The 13,133-nt window shown below is 49.2% G+C and overlaps 1 protein-coding gene across 7 annotated transcripts in view; it reads left to right on the forward strand.

Annotated features, from left to right (window-relative positions):
- FRMD4A (FERM domain containing 4A) overlaps positions 1 to 13,133 on the forward strand; it is an 853,273-nt gene that overhangs the window by 799,092 nt on the left and 41,048 nt on the right. For all 7 annotated transcript variants that reach the window (XM_078674208.1, XM_078674207.1, XM_078674206.1 and 4 more), the window contains exons 18-19: positions 803 to 859; positions 1,239 to 1,476. In XM_078674208.1, the coding sequence (XP_078530334.1) occupies positions 803 to 859; positions 1,239 to 1,476 (295 nt within the window). The remainder of the gene's footprint in view (positions 1 to 802; positions 860 to 1,238; positions 1,477 to 13,133) is intronic.

Raw genomic sequence — 13,133 nt, forward strand, 5'->3', positions numbered from 1 at the left:
AGACCCACAGGTGATGTCTTCATCTGAACTGTGTTCATAGCTGTTAATTTGAGTCATTTTCATTTTTGTAAAAAAAAAAAAAATTGTTCACTATGTCACACTGAATCAAAGTGGCTAACCCACCCCACCTCCTGTAGGGATGCTTAGTTGCTCACTCTTACAACCATGCGAGAGTCAGTTGCCCAAATCAATCAGTTGGTTACCCAAATGGAGTGCACTCGAATGGTGGCTCAGCGGCACAAGTGCAGCGCCTTTGCAGATCGCGGTCCAGTAACTACTGACAACGCAGGAATCCCAAGAAAGGCTTCACAGGTCTTGGTGCTTGCCAGCCACTGAAGTGTAGTGTCCCAGACGCAGGTCACCGTGGTGCATAGGGGAGAGGAGTACACCGCTGACATCGAACAAAGAGGAGTGTGTTGATCTAGACACACTCCCAATTGAAATGGCAAGCATCTTTAAGGAAGGACATTGCTCGTCACCAGACCGGACTACCTGGGGAAATGATGCTCTGAAAAATAGCTACCTGGAAAAAAACAAGGCACCATGTAATGGTGTACAATTAGCAGCAACTAATCTGTCTGGGATGATGGGTGAAAACATACATGGGCAAGTTAAAGAAGCTTCAAATACATTTCTCGTATCTCCTAGTTCTCCCTCTCTCCCACGTGCAGTTTGAATAACAGACCTTTGTTCTACAATAGAAGCACTTGATTTTTCCTTTACTAAGATGTGGATGCATTGTAGAAATGTATGAGTTATTAGAAAATGATTAATCGTAATTCATCTATTTTTCACTTCTCAGAAGGAAACATTGCCAGTGAGGACAGCTCGCTCTCCGATGCCTTCGTGCTTGAGGATGGTAGGTGTCCTTTCTTTCAAGACACTTAGGCTAGTAGAGTGTGGCTCCACCACTAGCTTTATGAAGAAAGTTTAAATAACATGGCATGTACATTGTTAGGGTTTAATGCAAGTATTACCATAGGCAGTACCGGGCATTATATCATGCTCTTATGTCACGTGTCTTGTACTTTTACATATAAAACAATAGTGAAGAAACTAAGCACTTTATGGGTGGTAGTTTCGAGGTACTGATTATTAGTATAGTTTTGGGGTAACTGGTAAGCCTTGAGCTGGTTTCTAGATGGTTAGATTATTAACAGAGTTACTCCGAGAGTCTTTTGTTTGTGTTGCTAGATTCATTGTGAAGCAGTGTTAATGTTTCCCTTTTCTTATTTCAGAGGATTCTCAGGTCACCAGTATGTTATCCCCATTGCAGTCGCCTCACAAAGGGCTCCCACCTCGGCCCCCTTCACATATGAGGCCCCCTCCTCCTCAGTCACTCGAGGGTCTCCGGCAAATGCACTACCAGCGGAATGATTATGACAAGTCACCCATAAAGCCCAAAATGTGGAGCGAGTCGTCCTTGGATGAGCCCTACGAGAAGGTCAAGAAGCGATCGTCACACAGCCATTCCAGGTGAGATAGCCAGCAAAATGTAAACACATGCAAAAATATGATCCCAAGATTTGTTTACAGGCATATTTATGTAGGCAGATGCCCAGAGTGTAATTTGTGATAGCCACCGGTTGAGTGTGTGTGGAGGGACCATGACTCACGAAAAGGCGAAGCACACCTCAAAATGCCAACATAACCTGCTAAAACGAAATGTGATGATGCTTTAAAGTGCCCAAACCGTAAGCAGCCAGTAGAGGAACCAATTTAGAGGCGCATCCAAAGGCCGCACCTCAGTTGCCATATCATACTTTAGAAGATGATAGAAGATGATGATGGGGCCCGTGACTCCCCTTAGGCTCCAGAATAGGAGAAGTCACAACATAAAGGCTATGGAAAGGAAAATATCTGAGATGAATTTCAGACTCCATGTAGATCATAAGCAGGATATGTACCTGTCATATCTGTTTCTGCCCCGGGTCATCACTTATTCTGACCCACCATCCAGTATTAAAACAGCTCCCCACCTATTGGATGCATATATGGATGAAGAAGCAGAGGAGGGACTTTGAAGCATGTTCAGACCAAGTCCAGTACTTGTCTATGTGTCTTCCATCAAGGTGTTGAAGACTTCTTCAACAGCTAAGTGAGGACTCTAAATGTGGCCAGGAAGTTAAAAACATCTCCATAAGATCCACAATTAATTCGGCCTCATGCTGTACCCATGGGCGTCCGCAGGAGGGGGCAAGGGGGGGCACTTGCCCCCCCCTGGATCATCAGTCCGTCCGGTGCGGGCCGTACTGGCAGTGCTGCTGTTAGCGCTACTAACTGAACCAGAAAGCTGGCAGCGCGCCGTGTGTGCAGCTTGCAGTTTGCAGGCAGGTTCAGGGCTCTCAGGGTTGCGCAGAGGTGAGGTTACAAACAATGTAACTAATTCACCCTCGCCAGCACGGTTGCGCAGATCATTTCAGCAGAGTGCTGATGACATCGCGCATAACCGTTTGCTTGAGCCGAAATAGTAAAGTATCACGTCACCCAGGACCCGTATGCCACCAAAGGGATGGTGTCTGAACAGACACTGCAGTGAGCCCAGCAGCACTGAGGCCATTATCAAAATGTTGCACCAGCACTGTCCTCACCAGAAATGCGGTCGGCGCTTCTGCAGGGAAAGTAATCGGGGCAGGCTGGCCCATCAGTCCGGGACTCCGGGTCGTTGCAGCTACCAGCGCAGGAGCAGGCTCGGTGGCAGCAGCTGCTGCAAAAGTAAGTGTCCGGTTACTTACCAAACATAGTGGCTTATACTACTGCTCAACTGTTTCAGTCACCGAAATGCCGATTTTGGGAAGCTCAGCATTAAGCTCATTTTGCTCGAGTGAGGCCCATGACTAGGATTCTTTTCTCTTCTCCGCAGTCTCCCTTCTCTGGACCCCCTCCACCCACGCAGTCCTTTTCTCCTGCCTCGCATGGTTCTTGGGGTGGCCATGGCCTTGTACAGGTATCAGCGAGGCCATGAGCTCCACGCTGTGTTCCCCACAGCCGAGGACCGAGTTGGCCGCTATAGGAAGGCCAGGGAACTTGAGGCCTTTCAAAACCGGGAGATTATTCCAGGGCACAGGGGACGCAGAACTCGGATGCGTGTCACATCGTACCTAAAAGATCAGCAGACAAAAGACTGTGACATGGTAACCCAATCTCTGGAAGGGAAGAAGTCGGGGAGCACTTGCCTTAACACAGAGCACCTGGGAAGGCCAAGCCTCCCAGAGAGGGAGGACAAATCATCCACGAGGGAGGGACGCCCTGAACTAGGGAGACATGAAAATTAGGTAAAGATGGAGGCAGTGCCTAATTTAAACAATAATGATAAGCACAGGGGTCCAAAGATTTCTTATGGAACCGCTGCAGGAGCAGCTGAAAGCTGGGGTACCTAGTCTTGTGGATAACTAATGCGTTTCCCCCCCACACTGCTGGTCTCTTTAGCTTTATTCTGCTACATGTTCTTTTTCATCCATGTTTCCCCTTTTTTTATTGTTTTCCCTTTTCTGCTTCTTTTTCCTTTCTCTGCCTTTATCTTTCTTACTCCGGGTAAAGTCTAAATAATGAAAAATGTGTCCCATTCTGTTAAAAAAGAGCGCTAGACACCACCACCACCTGCACACATGAGGAACTGGAGATGTAGGCTCTCAGTTAATTCAACTGTCAGCAGGACACCATGTTTACAATCCAAGGCTTTCGTTTTAGGTATCTTTGTTTTTAAGTGTATTTATACAAAGTGGTCCACTGAGGCATATCAATACCACAACTCCCAGAATGCACAAAGTAGTTAAATCACTATAAGTTTCAGATTGCTATGTGTGAAATTTTCATAATTTCATTGTAATTATGAGTCAGCCGTTTGCACCAGTTTTAAGATCTTCTTAGAGTGTTTCATTGCTCAAATCGGTCTAATTTTTTATATTTATATGTTTCCCTTGTCTTCCTTGCTTGATTTTTGCTCGCAAGAAAGTGTCACTCATACTCGTTGAAACGTCACTCATAATTACACTGTAATTATGAAAATGTCACACATAGCATTAGCAATCTGAAACATTGGCAGCTATGAATGCTGGCAGTGGCACTCCTGCAGCCCAGTGACACATTGGGCTGCAGGAGTGTCCGATGTTACCAAAAATAATGGCGCCCGGCCTGCGAGGTGCGGGCCGTACTCGTTCTGGCTGGACCTGGTGGCGTGCCATGGTGCCATATGGGTGGCAGACGCGGGTGGCCTGGCGCCATTTTTTTAGTAACACACTAACACTGGCAGTGCACTCCAGCAGCCCAGTGAGTGACACTGGACTGCAGGAGTGTGCGCAAGCGCGTTCGATGTTACCAAAAATAATGGGGCCCTCTCGACCACGGCCCAGCTGTAACGAGTCACACCAGGCGGGACGGGTCGCAGGCGGCCATGCCACGGGGTCACTCAATGCGAGCGCTATGTCATTGGTAGCTGAGCCCTATGCTGCTACCAATGAAATTTAGCATATTTCTCAGCTACCAACAACCATGGACTGCACCCGGCCGCAGGTTTAACAGCCACCAGGAGGTTCAGGCGGTATTTGCAGGCAGCATGGGCATTTCTAGTCAGTCCAGTCCATGATATGGATAACTACACACCAGACAATTTTCTATAATTTGTTTGACTTCATCGCCTGTAGGAATGTGAGCATGGGCTGCGGCCCTGCATCTTAACTTCAACAGCTACGTCTACCCCCAAAGGTTCCAGTACACATGGGATGAACTGTCGTTTTTAAGTATTTGCTCTTTTGCTGTTTTATTAACTTGTATACTATTGTGTATAGAAATTACATGGAATATACAGGTGGTAGGGAATGTGGCGTTGGTACACTGCACGGGAAATGTGTCCTGTTAGTCTTATTTAAAGACAGTGACTGCATGGTCTTTGAATAGTATAATATTTTGCGTGTTTGCCTGGGAGGAGTCCCTGAATTTCGCATTCATGCGACTGCGCAGTTACAGTAGGCCCTCCCTTCACCACCCGGTGCTGTCCAGCAGAGGGGTGGGGGGCAACCCTAGTGGAACACACACTGGCAGTGATACATAATATGTGGGTGACAACATTGGAGCTAGCTGTCCATGGAAAAAGGGTGCACTTTCTATTCACGCACGTCATATAGCGCCAGACACCTGAGCGCTGGTGGGGCTTCTGCTTCAAGTGCATGGAGCTCTGCGGGCCCCAGCCATCAGACGAGCACCTCAGAAGGGCACCCTCCTCTAGACAGGTTCCTTGGCTTCTGCAGCTTCGAATCCATAGGTTAAACACCTCCTTAAAAACCCAGACAGGTTACTGCAGATGTCGGTCACAGGTGATGCCCCGCTCCCCCGACCTATGCAGCCCGGACCCCCATGGTCCCTGAGAGGACCCCGCAGTCCCGGCCCTCGGACGCCACCCGCCCCCATCCCTCCGGTGACCCACCTCGCACCCACCTGCAGCGCCGTCCTGTTGAATCGGTTACTGGCGTTGGCACTGGCCCCATCTTGCAGGAGGCCGCTGACCCCATAGCTCCTCCTGCGCCCCAGTGTTTCTTGTGCCCCACCTGGCACACATTATGTTGGGAGGAAGGTGAAGTAAAAATGTTGCCCCCCCCTGGATAAATTTCTGCGGACGCCCATGGCTGTACCAGATTCATTTAATGTGGTGACTGCACACAACTGATTCATTAACACTGCTTCCTTCCACAACAGGATCACCACCTACAAGAAAAGCATAAAGCTGAACGAGGCAAAGTGACAACAGCGAAACTGCAACACGGTGCACGCGATACAACAAAGGGTATCTTTCCAGCAGCAAGTAGCTATACAGTGCAGGTTACAATATAATCCTGGATGTCAACGGGTTTAATTAAATTACTTGATGATAGTATTGGTCATGTAGAAACCAGTCTTTCTGAGGCAGAGGTATGGGTAGAGGTAATAGCCCCAGATGTTTAACCCTGCTAACAGGTGACATTTTTAGCCGAGAAAAATACAATCCATCTCCTCCAGGGGTGTTTGGGAGTCTTTACAGAATGTTGGAAAGAATTTACCACAGACCTTTGGGTTCTAGAGGTGGTTCAGCAAGGACACTGTATAGAATTTCAAAGAAAGCCAAAAAAATCACAGAGCAGACAGCAATAACATACCTGTTACTAAAGGAAGATAACTCACTGATGCAGTTGTGTAATTTAGAAGTGATTCAATTTCACATAAGGGATCTAAGTGTATTCGGTCTCTTGATCCCCAAAAAGAATGGCATCCACGGACCAATTTTGAAGGCGGTCCACGATGACAGCCATACCTCTAGCACCAATCTGGGCAAATTAACCATGGTTCTCCAAATAATCCATACATTGCTGCGGCAAGACATGATGTTGCCTCCACTACCTTATTTACGAACTATTCAACAGTACTAACTCGTGCATCAGAACAAATGTCGCTACACTTTGCAGCCAGGATCCTGCAATCCGAGAATTTAGCTGCAAAAATCTCCCGCAAAGATGTAGAAACAGTCTCGGGACTCTTGCAACCTGGCTATTGGGTCTTCCCACACGGTAGCATGGGAAAGATTCACAGTGTGGTGTCACCTAAGCCAATTACAGATTCATCCACTTTGCCTTACAATTCTTGTCTTCTTTAGTGGGTGCATTTACAGGGTTATGCAACCATTTGTGTTCATCTTTCTGCTTTATCTGCCGGAGAGTTGACAAATCCATCACTCTTCTGCCTGCCTGTCATACACACATTAGTTTACTACTCCATACACCTCTACCAGAACAGAATGGAAATACAGTTTAAACTTAATAATAGCTCTTTTTGTGCTAAATTCTTAAATATGTAGCATTAAAGGTGATTCTTTTAGTGCCCTCTACTTCTCTTTACAGAGTAAGTGAAAAACACCCGCTTCCAGGAAGAGCTTTTCATAAGAAGAGCATTAACGTGTAAGATCGATAAAACTAGAACCATGAGGCAAACACATCAACGTTTTGTGCCACATACACCACATATGTTGGGGAAGCAGGGGAGAGTCGGAACAATCAGTAGAGGAAGTGGTCAAGCTAGTCAGTTATATGTCAAGTTAAGTGTACACTGTACTATTTGCAAAAAGCCGGTTCCCTTGCTTAGTTGAACTATATAAGGCGTTTTTGGATCTTCAGTTAATATATTTACTAAACAAGAATAAATGAATGTGCAGGTATGCTCAGAGGCTGAGGTGGGGCAGACAATTTTGAATCATTTGTTTGCTGCTACTTACACATCACACCTACATCCCTCGGTGGAATACTGTTTTACAATAATTGCAAAGCATGTGGCTCTAGCATAGGTTCCCACAATAAAAGGTGTTGTTCATCCTGAGGATTCTAGAATCAGATAATAATACTTACATATTTAAGTTTTCAATCTGTAGTATGTAATCACTTACACGTTTACATCGTACCTTACAAATGGCTGTCCGTGAATATAGCATCTGAACATAGTAATTAAATTGTTGGACATTGTGGACTTATAGTCCACGACATCATGAGCCCTACAGAATACAACCACTGTACACACCTCCCGGGCAGCTGGTATTGGGAACTAGAGCACATGTAAGTGCAGCTGATCCGATAATGTACAATATACACCACACAGGCCAGGGGTAATCTGCGACATCACAAAGCATAACACAAAGACATTATGCATAGTACCAAATACAATCAAAATGCACACCAAACAGGCAACGGGCATTGAACACTATGACCCATTTAAGACAAGCAACCCCACTGTAGTACACACCACCGGGGAAGCAGGATTGCAACCCCAGCTTCAGTTGGGATATGGAGGTTCGAGGCATGTGGGCTGCTAAATTCATATCTTAGCATTAGATCGCCGCCTAGTGTTGGGTCCGGATGATCGCACATTGTTGTCCTGGAAGAGTCTTCGAAGTATCCTGAGATAGGTGGCTCCTCCCCTGGACTACAGTGCGCATGGGCATCGGCTCCATCCCCAGATTGTTTTTTTCCGCCATTGGGTTCGGATGTGGTCTCGACGTCTCTCTGTCGAAACCGAGAAAAAACTAACTTTTAGCGGCCAAAAGGCCTCGCTTTTTGCGTCGGTATTGTCTGCGCACGGTCTCGAGTCTTCCGTCTCTTGGAGCCGGAATAAGCGGAGTCTTGTTTCGCTTTTCGAACTTTGAGGCCTTCTCATCGCGACTCGACTGCAAAACTTTTCAGACATGGAGCGGAGCCCGTTTAAATACTGCCCGCTTTGTGGGTCCAAGTACCCACACATCGATCTACACCCCGTTTGTAACAAATGCCTTTCGCCTGACCACGACGACGGCAAGTGCAAGGCCTGTGCACAGTTCCGCTCTAAGAAGACTCTCAAGCTTCGGCGCGCGGTGCGCATGGAAGCTAGACAAGCGGCCCCGGATCCGAAAAACATCTTCGGCGACCAAGATGAAGAGGACCAGGGTCATCATCTTCAGATCTCCCCACCCGAGACGGAGGTCGAGGCGGATCCGGTAGACGACGACGGAGTCGTGGGTCAAGGCCTTGAATACGTCGACGAGGTAGGAGACGACGAAGAGATTTATGGGGCCGCGGCGGATAGCTCGGGGGACGAGCTCTGCCCCGAAGGTTTCGAGGATACCGACCGGGTCACGGGATCGCCTGTAGGCCTTACCCACGACCCCATGCCGCAAGCCACAGCCCCGCCTTCTGGCCCGGCCACGGACTTACTTGCTGAGCAGACTGTATCGAAACCGAAACCGAAAGCATCGGGATCGACTCCATCTAAAATGGCCGACCCGAAAACGAAACCGAAACTTAAGGACTCGAGCGTCCCTAAGATGGCTGCCGTGCCAGCGAAAACGACTGTACCCGCTAATCCATCGACTCCGTCGACCTCCGGTCCGCAGAAGTCGAAGAAGTCCGTCGATTCCGCTGCTGCTCATTCGAAATCGACGCCAGAGGAGGGGTCCTCTAAAAAAAGATGGTCGGCACGGATCAACATCGGCGCCGCCGTCCAAGCCCGCCAAGGCCGGCTCCACGGAGTCTACGCAGGCGCACGGATCGAAGACTGGCACGTCTGCGCACCGGTCCCAGGACTCGGGGTCGGTGACAGCGGGATCCGCGTCGAAAGCCCACAAGGCCCACAAAGACGTCGGATCCGAGGGAAAGGTCAAAACATCCTCGTCGGCTCCAAAACCAACTGAGAGTGAGGCGTCCCTCGTCGCCGCATCACTACAGCGAATTAGGGAGAAGGCCTCTGCTCCGTCGGCTCCGATTTCGTCGCCGAAGGCACAAACGGACAATCCAGCGAAGCCTTCTGGCAAACTTCTCTTTGTTTTGCCGCCAAAGGAGGCGCCGAAAGCCTTTTCCACCAAATCGGCACCGAAGAAGACGGTTTCTTCAACGGCTGGCCCACTTCCACGTCGGGTACTCGAATCAGAGGATGATTCAGAGCATTTCATCGACGCAGACACCGGCAAATTGAGCCTCTATAAGAGGAAAATATCTTCAGAGTCAGTGGACTCATATGTCATCCCACTGAAAAAGAAAAGGGTGCCCCTTGATGCTTCAGGCCTCACGGAACCAATCCAGCCTCCTCCAAGACGGAGCCCTACTCCCTCACCAGAACACTCTGCGGGTGAGGGGTATGATGAGGATGAGCAATACAATTTCCCTATCAATGAACCAGATGCACAACCGGATTCATATGATGACACTGGTGACCAGGGCACCCAAAATGTGGGGCAGGACCCGCAGCTTTTTAATGCACGTGCATCCCCAACTGAGGATTCAGCAGGTTTTCATGCGCTACTTGAGAGGGCAGCGGCCAATCATGATGTGGACATGCATGCTGACCCGATAGAAGAAGACTTCCTTTTCGACACATTCTCAGTCTCTGGAAGGACAGTAAAAACGCTGCCTATGCTTAAGGGAGTCCTCAAGCATGCGGGGGATATCTTTAAGGAGCCTACCAGGGCACGAGTGGTCAATCCACGCATTGAAAAAAAGTACAGACCTGCACCTGCGGACCCCGCATACATTCGGGGACAGTTGCCACTGGACTCTCTTGTGGTCGCCAATGCCAGGAAACGTGCCAACTCCCAGACAACGGGTGAAGCTCCTCCCCCAGATAAGGAGTCCAAAGTGCTAGAGGCAGGGGGCAAAAGAGTAGCTGCGCAGGCCGCAAACTTTTGGCGCATTGCCAATACACAGGCACTCTTAGCACGTTACGATAGGGCGCATTACGACACCCTAGAACAGGTTATACAACACCTGCCTCCAAAGTTCCAAGAAGGCACCAAACTGCTTATTGAGGAGGGGAAGCTAATCTCAAACGCAGCCATCAAGTGTGCACTTGACGCCGCAGACACAGCTGCTAGAGCTATCAACACTAGCGTTATGCTGAGACGACAGGCGTGGCTCCGCATCTCGGGGTTTAAACCAGATATTCAGACAACCATTCTTAATCAGCCAGTCAATCCTGATAGTCTGTTTGGTCCAGATGTTGACACCACCCTAGAAAAAATAAAAAAAGACACAGAAACTGCTAAGTCCATGGGGGCCCTCCAGTCGCAACAGTTTCGTGGCAACAATTTTCGTCGCTCAGGTGCACGTGGAGTCACCAGAGGACAAATGGGTCAACAATCTCAGTTCTCAAAAGGTGGAGCACAATCCTCGTTCCAAAAGCAGAACAAGGGAGGTTACAGAAATAACAGCAACAGAGGTCGCGGCAGAGGAAACAACAGCTCCCGCTCCTCTACCCCAAGCAAACAGTGACTCTCTGTCACTGCCCCCCGACCACTTAACACCTGTCGGGGGGAGACTGCAGCAGTTCCTGCCCGTCTGGAGAAACATCACCACAGACAGGTGGGTGCGACAACTAGTCCAGTATGGTTATTGCCTAGAGTTGAAATCCACTCCACCCAACATCCCGCCAAGGCAAAGGCCTATGTCCGCAGAGCACTTGCTCTTATTGCAGCAGGAAGTAGTGGTGATGCTGCAAAAAGGAGCAATCGAGCTCGTGCCGGTGAGAGAGGAAGGCACAGGGGTGTATTCCCTGTACTTCCTTATTCCAAAGAAGGACGGATCTCTCAGACCCATTCTAGATCTACGCCCCCTCAACCTGTACATACTGTCAGAACATTTCCACATGCTTACACTGCAGCAGATTCTTCCCTTGCTAAACCAAGGGGACTTCTTAGCAACCTTAGATCTCAAGGATGCTTATTTCCACATTCCTCTACACCCGTCCCACAGGAAATACCTCAGGTTCACTATTCAAGGCAAGCATTACCAGTTCAAGGTCTTACCCTTTGGAGTCACCACAGCCCCAAGGGTGTTTACCAAGTGTCTGGCGACAGTAGCAGCGCACCTCAGGAGGCAGAACATCCATGTCTACCCCTACCTCGACGACTGGCTCGTGCAAGCCAAGTCGGAACGACAGTGCGCCGCGGACATGTCGACTACAATTCACCTTCTTCACGATCTGGGTTTCTCGCTGAACTACCCAAAGTCGCATCTACAACCAGCACATGTCCGGCAGTTCCTAGGTGCGACGATCAACACCCTGACGGCCATGGCTCAGCCAAACCAGGTCAGGATAGACAGCATGCAGTCTCTGATCCAAAAGTTCAGACCACAACACTCGCTTCCGGCGAGAGTATTCATGCAGTTGATAGGCATGATGGCCTCCTGCATCTTCATAGTCCCTCACGCACGGTTACATATGCGCCCGCTCCAGGAGTGCTTAGCGAATCAGTGGACACAGGCTCAGGGGCAATTGACAGACCTAGTGTTGGTTACCAGTCGGGCATACGACTCTCTGCATTGGTGGACTCCACACAACCTTTGCAAGGGCCGACTGTTCCAAGAGCCTGTGCCGCAGATTATCCTGACAACGGACGCATCTCTCCAGGGATGGGGAGCTCATCTGCTCACTTACACAGTGCAGGGACTATGGACGACGCAGCAGCAAAAGATGCACATCAACTATCTAGAACTGATGGCAATCTTCATGGCGATCAAGTCCTTCATTGTACATCTGTGCAACAAGGTAGTGTTAGTCCGGACGGACAACATGACTGCGATGTACTACATTCAAAAGCAGGGAGGCACCCACTCGCCACAGCTGTCTCATCTGGCTCAGAGCATGTGGAAGTGGGCCATTCAGAGGAACATTTTCCTCATGGCAGAACACCTCCCAGGGAAGGACAACCAGATGGCGGATCTGCTCAGCAGGTACAGCCATCAAATGCACGAGTGGGAGATACACCCATCTGTCCTCCACCCGTACTTCCAGCAGTGGGGTCATCCGGAGATAGACCTGTTTGCCACAAAAGAAACCGCAAAATGCCAACACTTTGCCGCCAGGTTCCCTCACCCACAGTCGCAGGAGAATGCGATATGGATGAACTGGTCAGGCAAATTTGCGTACGCTTTTCCGCCAGCCCCTCTGATACCGCTGGTCGCAAGAAAGCTAAGGCAGCACGCGATGACTCTCATCCTAGTTGCTCCAACGTGGGCGCGCCAGGCTTGGTACACCACGTTCCTCGAACTCTCAGTGGTGCCGCACCAAAGACTGCGCCTCACGCCCAGTCTTTTGACGCAGAACCATGGAGAAATTCAGCATCCAGATCCGCAACAGCTCAACCTGGCGATCTGGCTCCTGAAGTCCTAGAGTTTGGATACCTTAACCTACCTCCAGAATGCATGAACATCATCAAGGAGGCAAGGAAGCCAACTACCAGAGCATGCTATGCTGCGAAATGGAAGCGTTTTGTCATTTACTGTACAGCCAATGACATCAACCCGCTAGATGCATCTATCCCCAACATCATTTGCTATCTGTTGCATCTTTACAAGTGCAATCTAGCGTACACTTCCATTCGGATACATCTATCCGCCATAGCGGCTTATCTTCAAAACAGGCAGCATCTCTCTGTCTTCAGAGTGCCCGCCATTAAAGCCTTCCTTGAAGGTCTGAAACGAGTCATTCCCCCAAGAACACCGCCAGCTCCGGTGTGGAACCTCAATGTCGTTCTCACCAGACTGATGGGACCGCCATTTGAGCCACTGCACTCGTGTGAACTCCAGTTCCTTACGTGGAAAGTAGCTTTCCTGGTAGCTATTACGTCTCTGAGGCGTGTCAGTGAGCTGCAA

The sequence above is a fragment of the Lissotriton helveticus genome, chromosome 1_1 (assembly GCF_964261635.1).
Source record: "Lissotriton helveticus chromosome 1_1, aLisHel1.1, whole genome shotgun sequence".
Lineage (NCBI taxonomy): Eukaryota > Metazoa > Chordata > Amphibia > Caudata > Salamandridae > Lissotriton > Lissotriton helveticus.